The sequence below is a fragment of the Muscardinus avellanarius genome (assembly GCF_963383645.1).
Source record: "Muscardinus avellanarius genome assembly, chromosome: 11".
Taxonomy (NCBI): domain Eukaryota; kingdom Metazoa; phylum Chordata; class Mammalia; order Rodentia; family Gliridae; genus Muscardinus; species Muscardinus avellanarius.
The window spans coordinates 4,704,574-4,720,708 of record NC_137797.1 but is presented as its reverse complement, the minus strand read 5'-3'; the positions used below and the strand labels follow the sequence as shown (position 1 = coordinate 4,720,708).

General features: G+C 53.7%; 1 protein-coding gene across 1 annotated transcript in view; it reads left to right on the top strand.

The window, feature by feature from the left end:
• Nucleotides 1–2,268: 2,268 nt before the first annotated feature.
• The window catches only part of FBLN1 (fibulin 1), a gene marked incomplete at both ends in the record, with an annotated part of 57,574 nt that continues 43,707 nt past the window's right edge, over nt 2,269–16,135 (top strand). Inside the window, 7 exons of the mRNA XM_080706514.1 lie at nt 2,269–2,357; nt 6,202–6,337; nt 6,850–7,021; nt 9,889–9,948; nt 10,913–11,014; nt 11,890–12,027; nt 13,117–13,254. Coding sequence (XP_080562640.1) covers nt 2,269–2,357; nt 6,202–6,337; nt 6,850–7,021; nt 9,889–9,948; nt 10,913–11,014; nt 11,890–12,027; nt 13,117–13,254 — 835 coding nt within the window. The remainder of the gene's footprint in view (nt 2,358–6,201; nt 6,338–6,849; nt 7,022–9,888; nt 9,949–10,912; nt 11,015–11,889; nt 12,028–13,116; nt 13,255–16,135) is intronic.

Sequence of the window (16,135 nt, the reverse complement as noted above, 5' to 3'; positions counted from 1 at the left end):
CTGGGGCAGGCTGGGGGCTGCGGGACTGGACTATGGGCTGAAGGGGCTGGTGGGGATGGGTGCAGCCTTGGTGTCAGGCCACCCGGCCAGGGCACGTCATCTGGGCATTGAAACACAGCCATCTCTGTCTCTGGATCTGTAACAGAGAAGGTCCTCTGTTTTGTGAATATTTTTATTTTTATTTTATTTTATTTTTATGGTTCTAGGGATTGAACCCAAAGCCATTTTACTTCCACCTCCCACCTTTTTTTTTGTTGTTGTTGGTATTCAGGATTGTATCCAGGAACATTCTACCTTTGAGCTACACTCAGGCCTATTTTTATTTTTTATTTTGAAACAGAGTCCCACTACTTTGTGGAGTGCCTCACTAAGTAGCTGAAGCTAGCCATGAGCCCGAGATCCACCTTTCTCAGCTTCTCAAGGACTGGGATTACAAGCATGCATGCGCCACCACGCCCGGCTCCCCACCCCTTTTTTATCTCTTGCTTTTTGAAACATGGTCTCACTAGGTCCCTGAGAGTCTTGCTACATCTCCTGGCTGCCTCTGAACCTGCGATCCTCCTGGGATTACAGGCCTGTGCCACCATGCCTGGCTGAATGTTGTTTTTTAAAAATAAATATGAAGCAGGAATAAATGGGCGAGTGAACGAATGGATAGATGGCTGAATCCCATAGGAGGCGCCTCTCGCTCACTCATGGTGGCGCTCATGCTTGGGGCTGGGAGGCGCGGGACTCTGGACAGCCCCTCTGAGCACCAGCCTGTCAGTCTTCTGTGTTCACCCAACAGTACCACTGGGGACTGTGGGGGCAGGATTGTGGGGGCAGCTTCAGTGGGGGTGGCTGTGCGGCCCAGTGGGCAGGCTTTGCTTTGACCATCAACCTTGACCCACCCCAGGAATTATCTCTCCAAACACCGTAGATCCTGGTGATAATAAGAATGGATGGTATATATTTCCCTGCAGAAAGCAGCTCTGAGTTCCCCAGGAGCACTGAGGAAAAGGGAAAGCCCTGAAATAGACCCTGGGGGATGTGGCTCAGGGCAATGCCCCCCCCCCGCCCTGGCCATGTGCAGCGCTCAGGTGTGTGCTGGCATATTCCCGTCCCCAGGTTCCCCTCCTCCCTCTGAGAGGGGACACAGTGCCCAGCGCCTGTGGTATTTGGGGGCAGAGAGCCAGGGCCAGTGGTTTAGGAAGTCTCAGTCTCACTCAGCAGCACACCTTCCTCTGGGGCCACACAAGGGCCAGCCTCGAGTGTGACCAGCTAAGGGAGGGTACCCACTTGTCGGTGCTGAGAAACCCCACCAGGCCTGCTGGCATTCACCCTCGGGATGCTAGAAAGCCATTAGCAAGGAAGTGTGGTAAAGCCCTTCAGCAGCATTCTGCCAGGAGGTGACCTGCCTGGCAGCTGCCGCCTTCAGCCTGCAACTTCCATATGCTGAGAGCAAAGAATGTGGGTACCCGGGGACTAGCTGCGCCTCCCTGGGGCATGGTGGGGTCTCCTTCCCGAGAGCGGAGAGGCCCGGGTTCCTGTGCCACCAGGCTGTGGCCTGGGCTTGCGTGAGCCTGGGCTCCCAGCTCAGTCTGGCGCATTGGGCATGGGCGGTGGCTTGGCTGTTTCTTCTGAGCTGCTGCTCTCTGCCTGGTCTACTCTGTCCACACCAACCGCTGTAGGCTCTTCTATTGTAGAGAAGAGGGTCTATGGCCGACCAATCAGAAGCCATCCCAGCCTCAGTTTCCTCCTCCGTATGCGGCTCGATGCCCCGCCTACAAGTTGCTATGGAGATTTGAGGAAAGAATCCAGATGTAGAGGCTGGCCTAGAGATGTGGGTCTCCCCTCCCGACCTGCTTGGCTTGCTGCCTTTTGAGACCCCCGTTTCCACTCCCTCCTCCGGAGGGGGTCTGGCTGGTTGTGCACCAAACACTTCCGGAGGGCTGGGCTGATGGCACCTGGCAACAGCTGTCAGCAGAACCCACCTTTGTTGCCCACTGGCCCAGGAAGGCAGGGACCCCTGCCTCGTCTCCCACATGCAGGGGGAGCAGGGAGGCAGCCTGTGTTGCTCAGATCTGGGGTGCGGCACTGCACCCTATCAGGGTTGGGCTTGGGCCCTTCTGGGAAGGAGTGGGGTGCGGAATGTGCCCACAGCCCTTCCAGACCGGCCTCCCGTTCTAGCTGGACCCCCTTGGGCCTGGTGATTGGCTGGGAGCCTGGGCCCCAGGCAGGGCCAGCCGTCAGCGGCTCTCTTCCTGCACAGTGCTTGCAGACACCTTCATGGAGACTTGCTGTGCAGAAGGACAACGAATGGCCACTCAGCACAAGGACTGCCTGCAGCAGTACAACTCGGAGTCCAAGGAGTGCAGGTACACTTGCCGCTGGCCCCGGGGGAGGCTGGACACGCCCTTGGGCACCACCGGACCCACCTCTTCTTCCTCTGCTCCTGGGGTCCTCGCCCAGGACTCCACTCACCGTCCTGGGCCACGCTGTGCATGCCAGGGCTTCTGTGCCCTTGCAGCCTGATCTGCCACAGCTGGGCAGCTGTGGGTGTATCGGCTTCCTCTTAAGGAAAGGGGTTTGCTCTGGGGGCCGGATGGGATGGCGCGACTTTGCCGAGGGGACAGGTGGACCGTCTGCAGACCTGAACATGCCCAGGAGCCTGGCCCAGAATTGAGAGGTCCCTGACCTTTGTTCACCATGTGTATTAGTCGGCATCTGGATTGGCTATTTGTATCTTTCCCTAATTTGACCCAACATTTGGGGACAATATACACTTAAAGTATATGGTGAAAAGGCCGGGCGTGGTGGCGCACGCTTGTAATCCCTGCGCTTGGGAGGCGGAGACAGGAGGATCGTGCAGGTTCGAAGCCAGCTACGCTGGCTTAAGAGACCCTGTTTCCAAATAAAAATAGGTCTGGAAGTGTAGCCCGGAGGTAGAAGGGCTTCAAGGAACCCTAGTACCACCAAAATAAAAGAATATATGGTGAAAGTAGGTAAAGTGTGGTCATAGTCGTAAGAATAATACCAAGCAGGTGTGGAGCACTTACTGGGTGCCGTGTTTCTGACACATCTTATTTAATCAGGGATTAATCCCATTTTTTTTCTTCAGTGCTGGGGATGAAATTCAGGGGCATTCTACCTTTGAGCTACACCCCAGCTCTATTTTTTATTCTTCATTTTGAAACAGGATCTCACTGAGTTACAAAGGGTCTCACTAAGTCCCCGAATCGTGATCCTTCTATCTCAGCTTCCTGAATGCTGGGATTACAAGCGTGTGCCACCATACTGGCTTGATTAATCTCATTTTATAGAAGAGGAAGCTGGGCTATCCTGGGGGTGCACAGCTGAGGATGTGAGCCCACCCCTGCTGGCCTGGGGAGGTCAGGGAGGCGGGATGTGAAGGTGTCCCAGCCTCTGCCTGTCTTCTCTGCCCCTAATCTGGGCTGCTGTGCTCTGGCTTGGTGCGGTAGAGAGCTGCCTGCTGAAGCCTGCGCAGGGCTCTTCCACTCCAGGGGGAGGTTTGCATCTGGGAGGTGTTGAGCTGCAGCTGCTGCCTGCCAGTGGTGATGGATGACGGAAATCCTGATTGAGGAAACTCTTGAAAAGTCAAAGCAATATGGACCAAATAAAGGAAGAGCAAACAGGAAGCTCGGGTTGTCTGGATTGACGAGGCCACACAGTCAGGGTCACCGAGCACCTGTCCAGGGGAAGCTGGATTGCGGCTCAGGGCTGTGAACTTCCAAGTGTCTGCTGGCAGCTGTGTGGCTGAGCTGGGCGTCCAGTGCCAGGCGGACTGCTTACAGGCTGCACTGACCAGCAGCCTGGCCCTGGGAAAGACAGGGCAGGGTTCCAACTCCAATCCATGGTTTCCCCAGTGTCAAATAGGGACTGTGATATTTCTTTGAATTTCAGGGTTGGGAAAATGACCACAGGTACACTGAGCCCTGCAGTGTGTGGGGTGGTGTGAGCACCGTAACGGAGCACTGCACTGTGGGTACCCCCATAGCAGACATTACTTCCTCACAGTTATGAAGGCTGAGATGCAGCTGTCTGTGGGGCTGGCTCCTCCAGAGGCCTCTCCACGTGGCTGGCGGACGCATTTCCTCCCCGAGTCCTGGCATGGTCTCCCCTCTGTCTGTGTCCTGACCTCTTCTTTTAAGGACGCCAGTCCTGTTAGATAAGGGCCCAGCCTAGGGGTCTTATCTTCCTTAGTGACCTCATAACATACTTAATGCCTCTTTAAACATTTACTTAAATACTTTGTGTCTCTAAATACAGTCACAGTCTGAGGTACTGGAGATTAGGACTTGAGCAGGTGAGATCTGGGAAGCCAAGGTCCAGCCCATTAACAGGGAGCCACCCCAAGTCATGCTTACTGAAATCAAAGGCTTAGTCCGGTGCGGTGGCACACGCTTGTAATCCTGGTATTGGCAGGTTTGAAACCAACCTTAGCAACTTGGTGACACCTTGTCTCAAAATAAAAAATGCTGGGGATGTAGGTCCGTGGGAGAGCACCCTGGGCTCCATCCCCACTAACACGTTCCTGTGTCTGGACCACACTCTGTTTATCTGTCATCCTTCAGTGGTGTTTGCAATGATTCCACCTCTGACGCTGTGAATAGTGTCTCCATGGATGGTGGTGGATCCAGACCCTGGATCGTCTCGCTCAGATCCTGCTCTGAATTCTCTTGGGTGTATACCCAGAGGTGGGACTTCTGGATCCTATAGTCATTCTATTTTTAATTTTTTGAGGACTTTGCTATTTTCCAAATAGCTGTGCCATGTAATATTCCTACCATAAAAGCACACAAGCTCTGTTTCTCTCTACTTGGCCAATACTTTCTCCTTTCCATTTAGCAAATATTTTTTGAATGAATGGATGGACACATGCATATCTGGTAAGGATACATGAATCTTTCTCTTACAATGTAGAAAAATGCCTGGTATTTGCAAACCCATGTGTAAATAGCATGGTACAGACAATACAGACAAATCATGGCATGCAGGGGTAGTTTGGGAGACACATTGAAAGCTGGACGCAGATTTCCAGTCTATCAGGGCAGGCTGAGGAAGGTCGGGCTCGGCTGCTGTCCACCGGCAGAGGCCTGGCTGGCAGCAGGGGAGCTGGGTGAGTCCTGCCCCCTGCCCTACATGTACCTGTAGTGGGCCCGCCCTCTGCCCCTCCCCCACCGTCATAGCCCTGTGGTTGTGTCTGAGGAACTTTCTCTGGGAGAGCACACCCTCTTTCCTACCTGACTCTCGGCTTCCAAGGACTTTTCCCGGTGATGGTGGTGGAGCTGGGAGACCCCGGGGGCTGTGGCTGGGTTCCTTGGTCGACACTGTCCCCTCTGGGGCCTTGAGCCAGCAGCATCACAGAGCCCGCTGAAGCTGTGGGGGGCGCACACCTGTAATCGGAGGACTTGGGAGGCTGAGACAGGAGGATCACAAGTTCAAGGCCAGCATGCAGTAATTTAGTGAGACCCTATGTCAAAAAAAAAAAAAAAATACCAGTGGGCTGGGAGTGTAGCTCAGTGGTAGAATTCCTAGCAGTTCATGCCCCAGGACCACAAAAGCAAAAACAATAAATGAAGCTCTCTGAAGGGGTTTCCTAGCGGGCGCAGTGGGCCCGCTTGTCATCCCAGCCCTCAGGAGGCTGAGACAGGAGGATCGCGGTTCATGGACAGCCTCAGCTACTAGTGAGGCCCTTTGCCCCTGTTTCAAAATAAAGAATGAAAAATAGGCCTGGGGGTGTCACTCAGAGGTAGAATGCCCCTGGGTTCCTTCCCCAGTGCCACAAAATAAATAAATAAATAAATGGTTTTCTGAGCCTGGAGGATGGGGTGAGCCCTGAGGATTCAACCTGGCACAAGGGCAGGGTGGGGCTGACACTGATGCCCGGCTTTGCCTTTGGCACAGGTGGGGTCTGGGAGAGGCTCAGGACTCAGGGCTGACTCCCCTGGGCACCACAACGGGGTCCCAGTTGTTTTTAGGAAGATGCATTGTCTTTCTAAAGAAGCATTCATTATTAAGCGCCTTCTGCAAGCTAGGCCGTGTGTGTGTGTGTGTGTGTGTGTGTGTGTGTGTGTGTGTGTGTGTGTGTGTTGGGGGGGGGAGCTGGCGGAGGGGAAGTCTGAGAGGACAGGCCCCATCCCGGGGTTACCCACAGCCGGCCCACCATGAGCCCGGCCCAGCCCAGCCCTCTGCCCGCAGGATGGTCCAGGAGCAGTGCTGCCACGGCCAGCTGGAAGAGCTGCACTGCGCCGTCGGCATCAACCTGGCCAGCGAGCAGGACACCTGCGCCCTGCCCCCCGGAGACAACGCCAGCCTGCCGGCCTTGTTCGTGAAGGTGAGCCGGCACCTCGGTCCCCTCGCTCCGCTGCAGGGCTAGCAGCAGTGGGTGCCTGGCCTGGAAGGGAGGGCAGGAGGGCGATCGGGGCTCCTCTCAACTTGAACGTGGTAGGAGGCTGAGGGGGGGAGGCCCAGCCCCACGCTGGGGACACAGGGCCGGCCTGAGGACCATTCGCAGGCAGAAGGCAGAGGTCAGAGCAGGGCCTTCGGGGCCTTGATCCTTCTCTGTTCACGTTGCTCGGGGGCCTCAAGCTTGTCTGTGTTCCCAGCTAGCTGGAATCAGGGCCCAGAATGGGCCTCACTAAGGCCTCCTTCCTCCAGAGGAAGAGACTGAAGTGCAGAGCGGCCCCTGCTGCGTGCTCTGCCTGCTCTGCTGCAGTGTAGACGGTCTCCCTTGCCTAAGCTGGATGAGCGTTTGTGATGCCCAGGGGTGTGGACAGAGGACTCCGGGAGGGATCCCTGTGGGGTCCCGCTGGCCTGGTCCCTTATCCGAGTTCCCGTTCTCTGCAGAGATGCTGCCATTGCTGCGTGCTGGGCAGGGCGGCCCAGGCCCAGGGACAGAGCTGTGAGCCCAGCCTCATGGTCGGCTACCAGTGCGGGCTGGTGTTCCGTGCATGCTGCGTCAAGGGCCAGGAGACCGCGGACTTCACCCCGGGGGACATCGGGGACCTCCTAGACACAGGTGACTCCCTCTCCTCACTCTTGGGCAGTGTATTAGGTGAGGCTCTCTAGGGTGTGTGTGCGTGTGTGTGTGTGTGTGTGTGTGTGTGTGTGTGCGCGTGCGTTTATGTTCCATGCACACACACAGTTGGCCACCTTATGCATGGATGTCAACCAACCACCAATTGAAAATATTAGAGAAGTTGGGTGCAGTGGTGCACACTTAGAATCTTAGTATTTGGAAGGGTGAAACAGGAGGATTGCAGATTCGAGGCCAGCCTCAGCAGTTTAGTGAGAGCCTCAGCAACTTAGTGAGATACTTTTAAAATAAACAAATTTTTGCCTGGCGTGGTGGCGCGTGCTTATAGTCCCAGCATTCAGGAGGTGGAGAATAGCCTCAGCTACTTAGCAAGGCCCTTTGCAACTCAGTATGACCCTGTTTCAAAAATAAAAAAAGACTAAAAAATAGGACCGAGGGTGTAGCTCAGAGATAGAATGCGCCTGGGATTCATCCCCAGTATCGCAAATAGATAAATAACTATAAAATTTTTTTTTAAAGGCTAGGGTTATAGCTCAGAGGTAGATAGCCCTTGGGTTCATTCCCCAGTGCCCCAAACAAACAAAACCAAAGTGACCTAAGAAGGTTCAGGGTGACGTTAAAGGGCAGCAGGCCACTATCCCTGTGGCTTTGAGGCCCTGGGCCAGAGGGGCCTGGCTTTTGCACCTGAGCTTTTTTTTTTTTTTTTTTTTTTTTGGTGGTGCTGGGGATTGAACCCAAGAGTATTCACCTCCAAGCTACAACTCCATCCCTATCTGATCTTATTTTTATAGTACTGAGGATTGAACCCAGAGACATTTTACCTTTGAGCTACACCCGCAGCCCGGGGTCTGGCTAAGGCAAGTCGAGGATTGCAGTGTGGAGGCCAGCCTCTGCAAGTCGTGATCAGATTTTTGAAGTCCAGGGCCACGGGGGTTGAGCTTAGAGATCGCAGTGATAACAGGAGACAGTGCCGCGTTCCTGGGCCTCCTGGGCCCTTGAAATCAGAGATCACACTTGCACAGCAAACGAGCCCAAACCTTCCATGCCGGTGCACCTGAGTCTCTCCTGAGGATCTTAGCGACTCAGCTCCTTGCCTTAACCTTCTCTGGGTTCTTTTGCACTCTGCTGTTTTTCTGTCTTTTATCTGCTCCATGGTTGCCCCAGGGCCCTGTCCTCCAGGAGGTCTCCTCCCGCCCTCTCATCCAGCCTGATAACATTTATGGTTGACTACTGCCCGCTTCCCAGAGGCCACACAGAGGGTGTGCAGGCCTGGGGCCTGGGTGAAAGAATACAGAAGCTGAGAGTAAGTAAGGAAATGATGTGAGCACTAGAAGAGGCCCTGAGGGGCATAGTGGCCTCTAACAGCCCCCTTTGCTGAGCACGTTGCTGTGGGCTGGAGGGTGCCGGCCTTTGCCAAAGCATTTAAGTAATTTGGATCATGTCACAGCAACAAGCCTGAAGTTAAGGATGACAGGCCCTTTCTATTATAATAGACTTGATTTATTTTTTTATTTTTTATTTTTTTATTTTTATTTTTAAATTTAATTTTTATTTTTTATAAGTGGAACGTATTGAGAGTGGTGTACATTTACATTGTGCTCCATGCCCTTCCCCCTCCCTTTCCCTCCCCTCCAATAGAGAGTGTCCAGGATAACCATGTTGTATTTATGCCATTACACATATTCGTATGTAGCTCCTCCATTGAACAACTCAGCTTTCTTCCTCTCCTATCCTTCCGTTCAGGCTTTGCTGAGATTTCCCCTCCATCATCTGGAGTCCCTCTGGTATTACCACTGCTCCCTAGCTTGGGCATATTAGAGATAACGTATGTCCCTTCTCTTTCTGTGCTTGACTAATCTCACTTAACATAATGTTCTCTAGTTCCTTCCATCTTTTTGCAAATGCTATTATTTTATTCTTCTTTATTGCTGAGTAGAATTCCATTGTGTTTATTTTCCATAATTTTGCAATCCATTCATCTGTTGATGGAGACCTAGCTTGGTCCCATATTTTGGCTATTGTGAATTGTGCTATTATGAACATGGGTTTGCATATGTTAACGTAGTTCTCTGATTTCAACCCCTTTGGAAAGATACCCAGGAGGGGTATAGCGGATCAACTGGTGGATGCATTCCCAGTTTTCTAAGGAATCTCCACACAGATCTCCATAGTGGCTGAACTAGTTTGCACTCCCACCAGCAGTGTAAAAGAGTTCCTCTTTCCCCACATCCTCGCCAGCGATTGTTGTTCTTTGATTTCATTAGACTTGATTTCTATTATAGGCTGGCTTCGAACCTGCGAACCTCCTGTCTCCGCCTCCCAAGAGCGGGGATTACAAGCGTGCGCCACCACGCCCGGCTTAGTCTTTTTTTTTTTGAAACAGGGTCTCACTGAGTTGGAAAGGGCCTCGCTAAGTAGCTGGGGCTGCCCGCAAACAGAGATCTTCCCGAATGGAATGGCGGGATGACAGGCCTGCGCCACCACGGCCAGCCAGTAGAATCCTATTTTAACAAGGGTGAAGTGAGTCGATGGCTGTTCTCCAGCTTTTCAAATGGGCATTCCTGCCTGATACTGACCAGAAGAGAATAGTATATAATAAGATAAAACAGATACCAGGTTTGGATGATATTTTTGGGGGGTGCAATACTGGGGATTGACGCCAGGGACATTTTACCTCCAAGGTACATCCCTCTTCTAAATTTTTGAAACAGGGTCTTGCTAAGTTGCTGAGTTGGTCTCAAATGTACAATCCTCCGGTCTCAGCCTCCCAAGTACTGAGGTTACAGGTGTGCGCCGCCACACCCGGCTACAATTGGCTGATCTTGTCTTGGTCTCTCTTTCCCTCTTAGCTAAGATTTCTGAGGCGGAAGAGGAGCAAGAAGACCCCTACCTGAATGATCGCTGCCGCGGTGAGACCCTGGAATCTCCCATGGGTGTGGAACCAAGGGCTTTACCCGACCTCTTCTTCTGCAGCTTCCACCCAGGCATTGCTGAGCCCAGGGGCTCTGCGTCTGTGACCTCCACCCCGGACCATCCCACCATTAGCATATGCATTGGATTCACAAGGACGTGTTTGTGAATTTAAAGTGCACGGGGACCATGCAGATTTGTTTTCCCATCATAAAACTATTTCCCTTTCATGGCAATTCGTCTAGCCTGGCAGCTCTGCTCTGAGTTCACCCAGCAGCTTGCGCTGTGGTTGGGGTGTTAATTAGGGAGCAGGCTGTTTCACAGCATGGTGTGGTCAGTGAAAGGACTGGGGTAGAAAGGCCCAGAGGGGAGAAGGGGGCGGGGAACCCCAGAAAGCTTGGCTTGTTCACTGGGGGCTGTGGGAGGGTCTTCCTGGAAAGGGGATGGCTGATCTTTAACAGATAAGGTTGGCTTAGCCATGACAGTTAAGTGTGTGAAGCAGCTGGTGCTGGTGGGCCGTGGGTGAGGGCAGGGCGGGGGGGGGGGGCTGAGGAGGAGGCAGGAGAAGCAGGCGGAGCCCCCAGATCCCCAGGGGGTCTTAACCAGGGTCCTACTCTGGTGACCCTGTATTGGGTGGCACGGGTGCTGTCGGGGGACCAGGCAGGGGAGGCTGCAGCCTCCGCAGGCAGAGATGGCGGGAATTGGGTGGCAGGGTCGGCTGGAGACTGGGGTGCCTCCCGCGTGGAGCCTGCATCCTCGGGGTCCCTGCCTTGCCTTTCCAGCCCTGTGGGAGGCTCAGAGGTCAACCTGCTGATCTGTGGACTCCCGGGGTACCCAGAGCCAGGGCCTGAGTATGCCCTGGGTTGCCACTGGCTCTGGCCGGGAGCGAGCCTTCCCAGGCCGGTGTTAACTAGAAAGGCACGTGCTCTGACTGTGCCCTGGCTCACACTCGTCCACTTCCAGGTGGCGGGCCCTGCAAACAGCAGTGCCGAGACACGGGCAAGGAGGTGGTCTGCTCCTGCTTCGTGGGCTACCAGCTGCTGCCCGACGGCGTGTCCTGCGAAGGTGAGGCGGGGTGGCCTGGCACCCCCAGGCCCTTCTGTGAGGGGAGGTCAGCCAGGCTGGCTTGGGGTTAGGGACTCCGGATCCTGGGTCTGCCGAGTGGCCTTGGGCACAACCCTCAGCCCTCTTCTCCAGTCGAGATGCTGCTACCTGCAACCACCCCCCCCCCCAAGGAGACGCTGCCCCTTAATGGGATTCTTTTTTTTTTTTTTTTTTGTACTGGGGATTGAATTCAGGGGCATTCTACCTCTGATCTATACCCTCGGCCCTACTTTTTTTTTTTTTTTTTTGGTGGTACTGGGGTTCCTGGAAGCCCTTCTACCTCCGGGCTACACTCCCAGACCTATTTTTACATTTTTATTTGGAAACAGGGTCTCCTAAGCCAGCGCGCACGGCTGGCTTTGGACCTGCGCGATCCTCCTGTCTCTGCCTCCCAAGCGCGGGGATGACAAGCGTGCGCCACCACGCCCGGCCCTCGGCCCTACTTTTTAATTTTTATTTTGAAACAGGGTCTCGCTAGGTTGATGAGAGTCTCACTACTTTCGGAGACTGTCCTCGAACATGCGAACTTCCTGTCTCAGCCTCCCAAGCACTAGGATTTACAAGCATGGGCCACCGTGCCCAGCCTTTATGGGATGCTTGAGGGTCATGTGACTCCAATCTGGTCCCGGCACTTACTCAAAGAGCAGTAGCCCCAGTGGTGGGCAAGGGAGAGGATCCCCAGGTTTCCCTCAGTTCTCCCTCTGGGACTCAGCTGCGTTTGGGTGGGTGACTTGAGAGCTGGGAGAACCAGTTCCCCGGTGGCTCCTGGAACTCTCCTGCGGAGGAAGCACAGGGACCTCATGTTCTTCCTGGTTCCCGGCACCTTCTTCTCCTAGACGTCAACGAGTGCATCACGGGCAGCCACAGCTGCCGGCTGGGGGAGTCCTGCATCAATACCGTGGGCTCCTTCCGCTGCCAGCGAGACAGCAGCTGTGGGACGGGCTATGAGCTCACGGAGGACAATAACTGCAAAGGTACTTACTGCCGCTCTCCGAGCCTCTCCCGGGCAGCTGCGCCGTGTCCGGGCTCTGTGCTGCTGCCCTCCTGTGGCCACTGGGGCTACTGCCCTGTGGTCAGAGGGAGGCGGTGCGGTTGGGGGTACCCAGGAGGCGCTGGGTCTGTGGTCAGCAGAGAGTCAGTTTCCCCTGGTGCCCAGTTAATGATGACAGCACGTTTGCATTTAAAGGCTCAATGCCTGGTCATTTAAAACCAAGACCAGGGTGAGTTTCAGGTGTTTTCTACTAGAACCGCTCCACCCATAACACAACTATTTCTGCACAACAGCCGCCCTCCATCTGACTCCGGGCTTCCTTGAAGTTCAAAGCGTGTCCCCTCCGCTGCCTCCAAGCATGACATTTCTGGCTTCTGGCCTTCCCGCTAAGCCGTGATGTTACTTGGCAGATCGGGGCCTGAGGAGGATCTTTTAGAACATAGTTTACTACACAGGGCTTCAAGCCTTTCAAGATAAAACCACTTGCATAAAAATGTTGATCTTTGAATTATGAGGGTGAGACCAAAGGAAGCCACACCCTGCTGACACCCAAGGGCTGCTGAGCAAGTCCAGCTGCTCCGGCCTCATGCTGGCCATTGGACCCAGAGCCCGGGGCCAAGGCAGTGAGTGTACACACTCAAACCTTTGACAGCATGAACTTCCAGGCAGGGCAGCCCAGCACGTCCTATCCTGATGTGACCGTAGTCAGTATTTGGAATATTCTGAAGACCATAGACACTGTGTTTACTGCCATGAAGATAATTGCTTTATGGTCTAAATATACAGTTTGCCTGAATGAGCAACACAAAACGCGTCTGCCAGGAAAACGCCTGGGTTATTTATCGTATAACAGAGTATGCCTCAGAAGAGTCGGGCGGGGGTGGCGTTGGAAGGCAACATTTTGAGTCTAGCACTTGAGCACCGTTTGCCCTTTTTAGCTGAACTGTTTTGGGGCTACAGTCTTAAGTAATGGGCATAAAAAAAAAAAAAAACTTTCTTGTGATGTTAAAGTGTTGTAAGACGCTTCCAGCAGGATGCTTGCTAACCATCTCCTTTTTTTATGACGCACCAGATATTGACGAGTGTGAGAGTGGTATTCATAACTGCCCCCCCGATTTTATCTGTCAGAATACTCTGGGATCCTTCCGTTGCAGGCCCAAGCTTCAGTGCAAGAGTGGCTTTATACAAGACGCTCTAGGCAACTGTATCGGTAAGACATTCGTCGCGGGGCCGCCGAAACACCAGGCGGGGGACGCTCCAGCCGCGGTCTCGCTTTCAGTCTTTGGGGTTGCATTTCCTGTAGACCAGGGCTGGCAAACTTTTCTATAAAGAGGCAGACAGCAAATATTTTAGGCATTGCGGTCCATGTGGTCTCTGTCCCAATTACTCAACCGCTCAAAGCCACAGACTCTGTATAAACAAACGGACAAGGCCGTGTTCCAATAAAACTTTACTTATAAAGACTGGCAGTGGGCTGGGCTGGACTCCAGGGCTGTGGTTTGCTGACCCCTAGTGGAGATGAAAGGGCTTGGGTTCTGGAGTGGGAGACACCTGGCATTAAACCAAGTGGCCTAAAAACATCCTTTACTCCCCTCCACTGGGACTCAGTTTTCTCCCCTATAAAATGGGGGCGGTCACAAAATCTGACTCCTAGGGGTGAGGGGAGTATGGAGAAGGTGCTAGGTAAGTGACCACTGCCTGGGAAGCACCCAGTAAGGGGCGGCTCCCTGCCATGGCCTCTCAGTCGACTACTAAATTGTTTTACAGAAATCCCGGCGTTCATAGTCTGTTCATAGTCGAGTGTGTAGAGGCAGGAAGCAGGATAGACAGTGGTTACCAGGGACTGGGCTGGGGAGGGGAGCCAGTGTTTAGGGGTCAGAGTCTAGTCTGGGCAGGTGAAAGGTTTCTGGAGGTGGACAGTGGTGACGGTTGCCTAAGTGTGAAGGCGCCCTTGCCACTGAGCTGTGCCCTTAGAATGGTCAAGATGGAGGCCGGCGGTGGCACACACCTGTGTTCTCAGTGCTTGGGAGGCTGAGACACGAGGATTGCAGGGTCAAGGGCAGCCTTGGCAACTTAGCAAGACCCTTGCAACTTAGTGAGACCCTGTTCAAAATAAAAAATAAAATAGGGTTGCGGGTGGAGCTCAGACGTAGAGTGCCCTTGGGTTCCATCTTCAGTACCACAAGCATACAGGAGGGTCAATTTTTAAAAATCACATATATTTCACAACAGTAAGAAGAAAATACTGTGTTGATAGCAGAGGGAGAGTAGTGTGAACTTGGTGCCGACTGGGGAGGACCCAGGTCGGCGGGCGGCAACTGGTTCCCCAGCGTCCTGCAGCCAGGCCAGTCCGCTTGGTCTCCGTTTGCAGCTTCTGAGTGTGGCCCTGCCACCTGCCCTCCTCTCTGCTCAGTGGGCGGCCACTTCCAGGTCCTGCCTCTGAGGTCAGAGAGTGCAGCCGCTTGGGGTGGTCTCATCCCCCTCCTCTCCAGAGGCTGGTATTGGCATGCAAGTCTGTCTTCTGCCATTCCTCCTCCTCCTCCTCCTCCTCCTCCTCCTCCTCCTGCTCCTCCTTCTTCTACCCAAGGACATTTTATCTCTGAGCCATACCCTCCAGCCCTGTTTTATTTTATTTATTTATTTTTGGTGGTACTAGGGTTCCTGGAAGCCCTTCTACCTCCGGCTACACTCCCAGACCTATTTTTTATATTTTTATTTGGAAACAGGGTCTCTTAAGCCAGAGAGGCTGACTTCAAACCTGCGCGATCCTCCTGTCTCCGCCTCCCAAGCGCGGGGATTACAAGCGTGCGCCACCACGCCTGGCTTTTTTTTATTTTTTTTATTTTGAAACAGTGTCTCACTGAGTTGCTGAGGGTATCCCTAAGCTGCTGAGACCGGCCTACAATCTCCCTGTTTTAGCCTCCCAAGCACTAGGATTACAGGCATGTGCCAATACTCCCCGCCTGTCTTAACTTTTCTTAGATAAATCTGTACTGATGTTTTACTTGAACTAGGACGGGAAGCCCTTTCCTCTCACCCTTATGTTTTTACCAATCAGGGCACTGAGAGACAAGTAGAACAGCCACCTTTAGGACAGGGCTCATCAGACCCCATGCCCACCCGCACAGCCTCCTGCCACTGGGACAGACGTCACTCAGCGTGAGGGACAGTGAGTGGGAGGGAGGCAGTCGGCCCTCCCAGGGCCAGGAAGAGGAGCCTGCTCAGACTTGCAGCCTCGTAGAGGGGCTCGGAGGAGGAGGCTACATCTATAGGGGATAGAAACCCTGACTCATGGCAGAATCAGCCCCGATTTCCACCAGGGGGAAAGAAATAAATAAAGCCCTTGCAAGTCTCAACATGGCCCCGATTTTCCCTTGACGGGGCAGTACTGTGTGGGGCTGGGCAGCAGATCAGTGGGAAGAAGGGACTGGCCCCTCGCCCATCCCTGGGCTGGGGAGAGCGGGGATTGTGGGGCAGAGCCCGGCATGGCCCCGCCTGGCAGCTCCAGATAGGTTTTCTGAGACATCTGTCTGCGTCTGCAGCAGCCAATCAAAGCTAGACAGTCCGTGGGCAGGGGGAGGGGCTCCTGTTTGCCTTTGAGTCATGACTTCTCGCTCCTCATAACCAAAGTCAGGACTTTGTGAGACCCTGGTTCAAAATAAGCAATACAGTAGACTGGGGGTGCAGTTCAGAGGTAAAATGCCCTCAGGTTGGTTGGTCTCTCTCTGCCTCTGTCTGTCTGTCTGTCTGTCTGCCTGTCTCTCTGTTTCTCTCTCTCTCTCTCTGGGCACGTCCCAGTACTTGGGCGGCTGAGTCAGGAGGATTTGTAGTGTTGAGATTGGCCTCAGTAATTTAATGAGGTCCTCCTCAACTTAGTGAGACCCAGTTTCAAAATAAAATAGGATTGGGAGTGTAGCTCAGAGGGAGAATGCTTCTGAGTTCCGTCTCTAGTGCCCCCTCCCCACACTGGTATGGTGGCACACACCTGTCATGCCAGTCACTGGGGGGCTGACCCTGGAAGATCACAGGTTTGAGGCCAACCTTAGCAACTTAGTGAGGCCCTCAGCAACTTAACAAGACCCTGTTTCAAA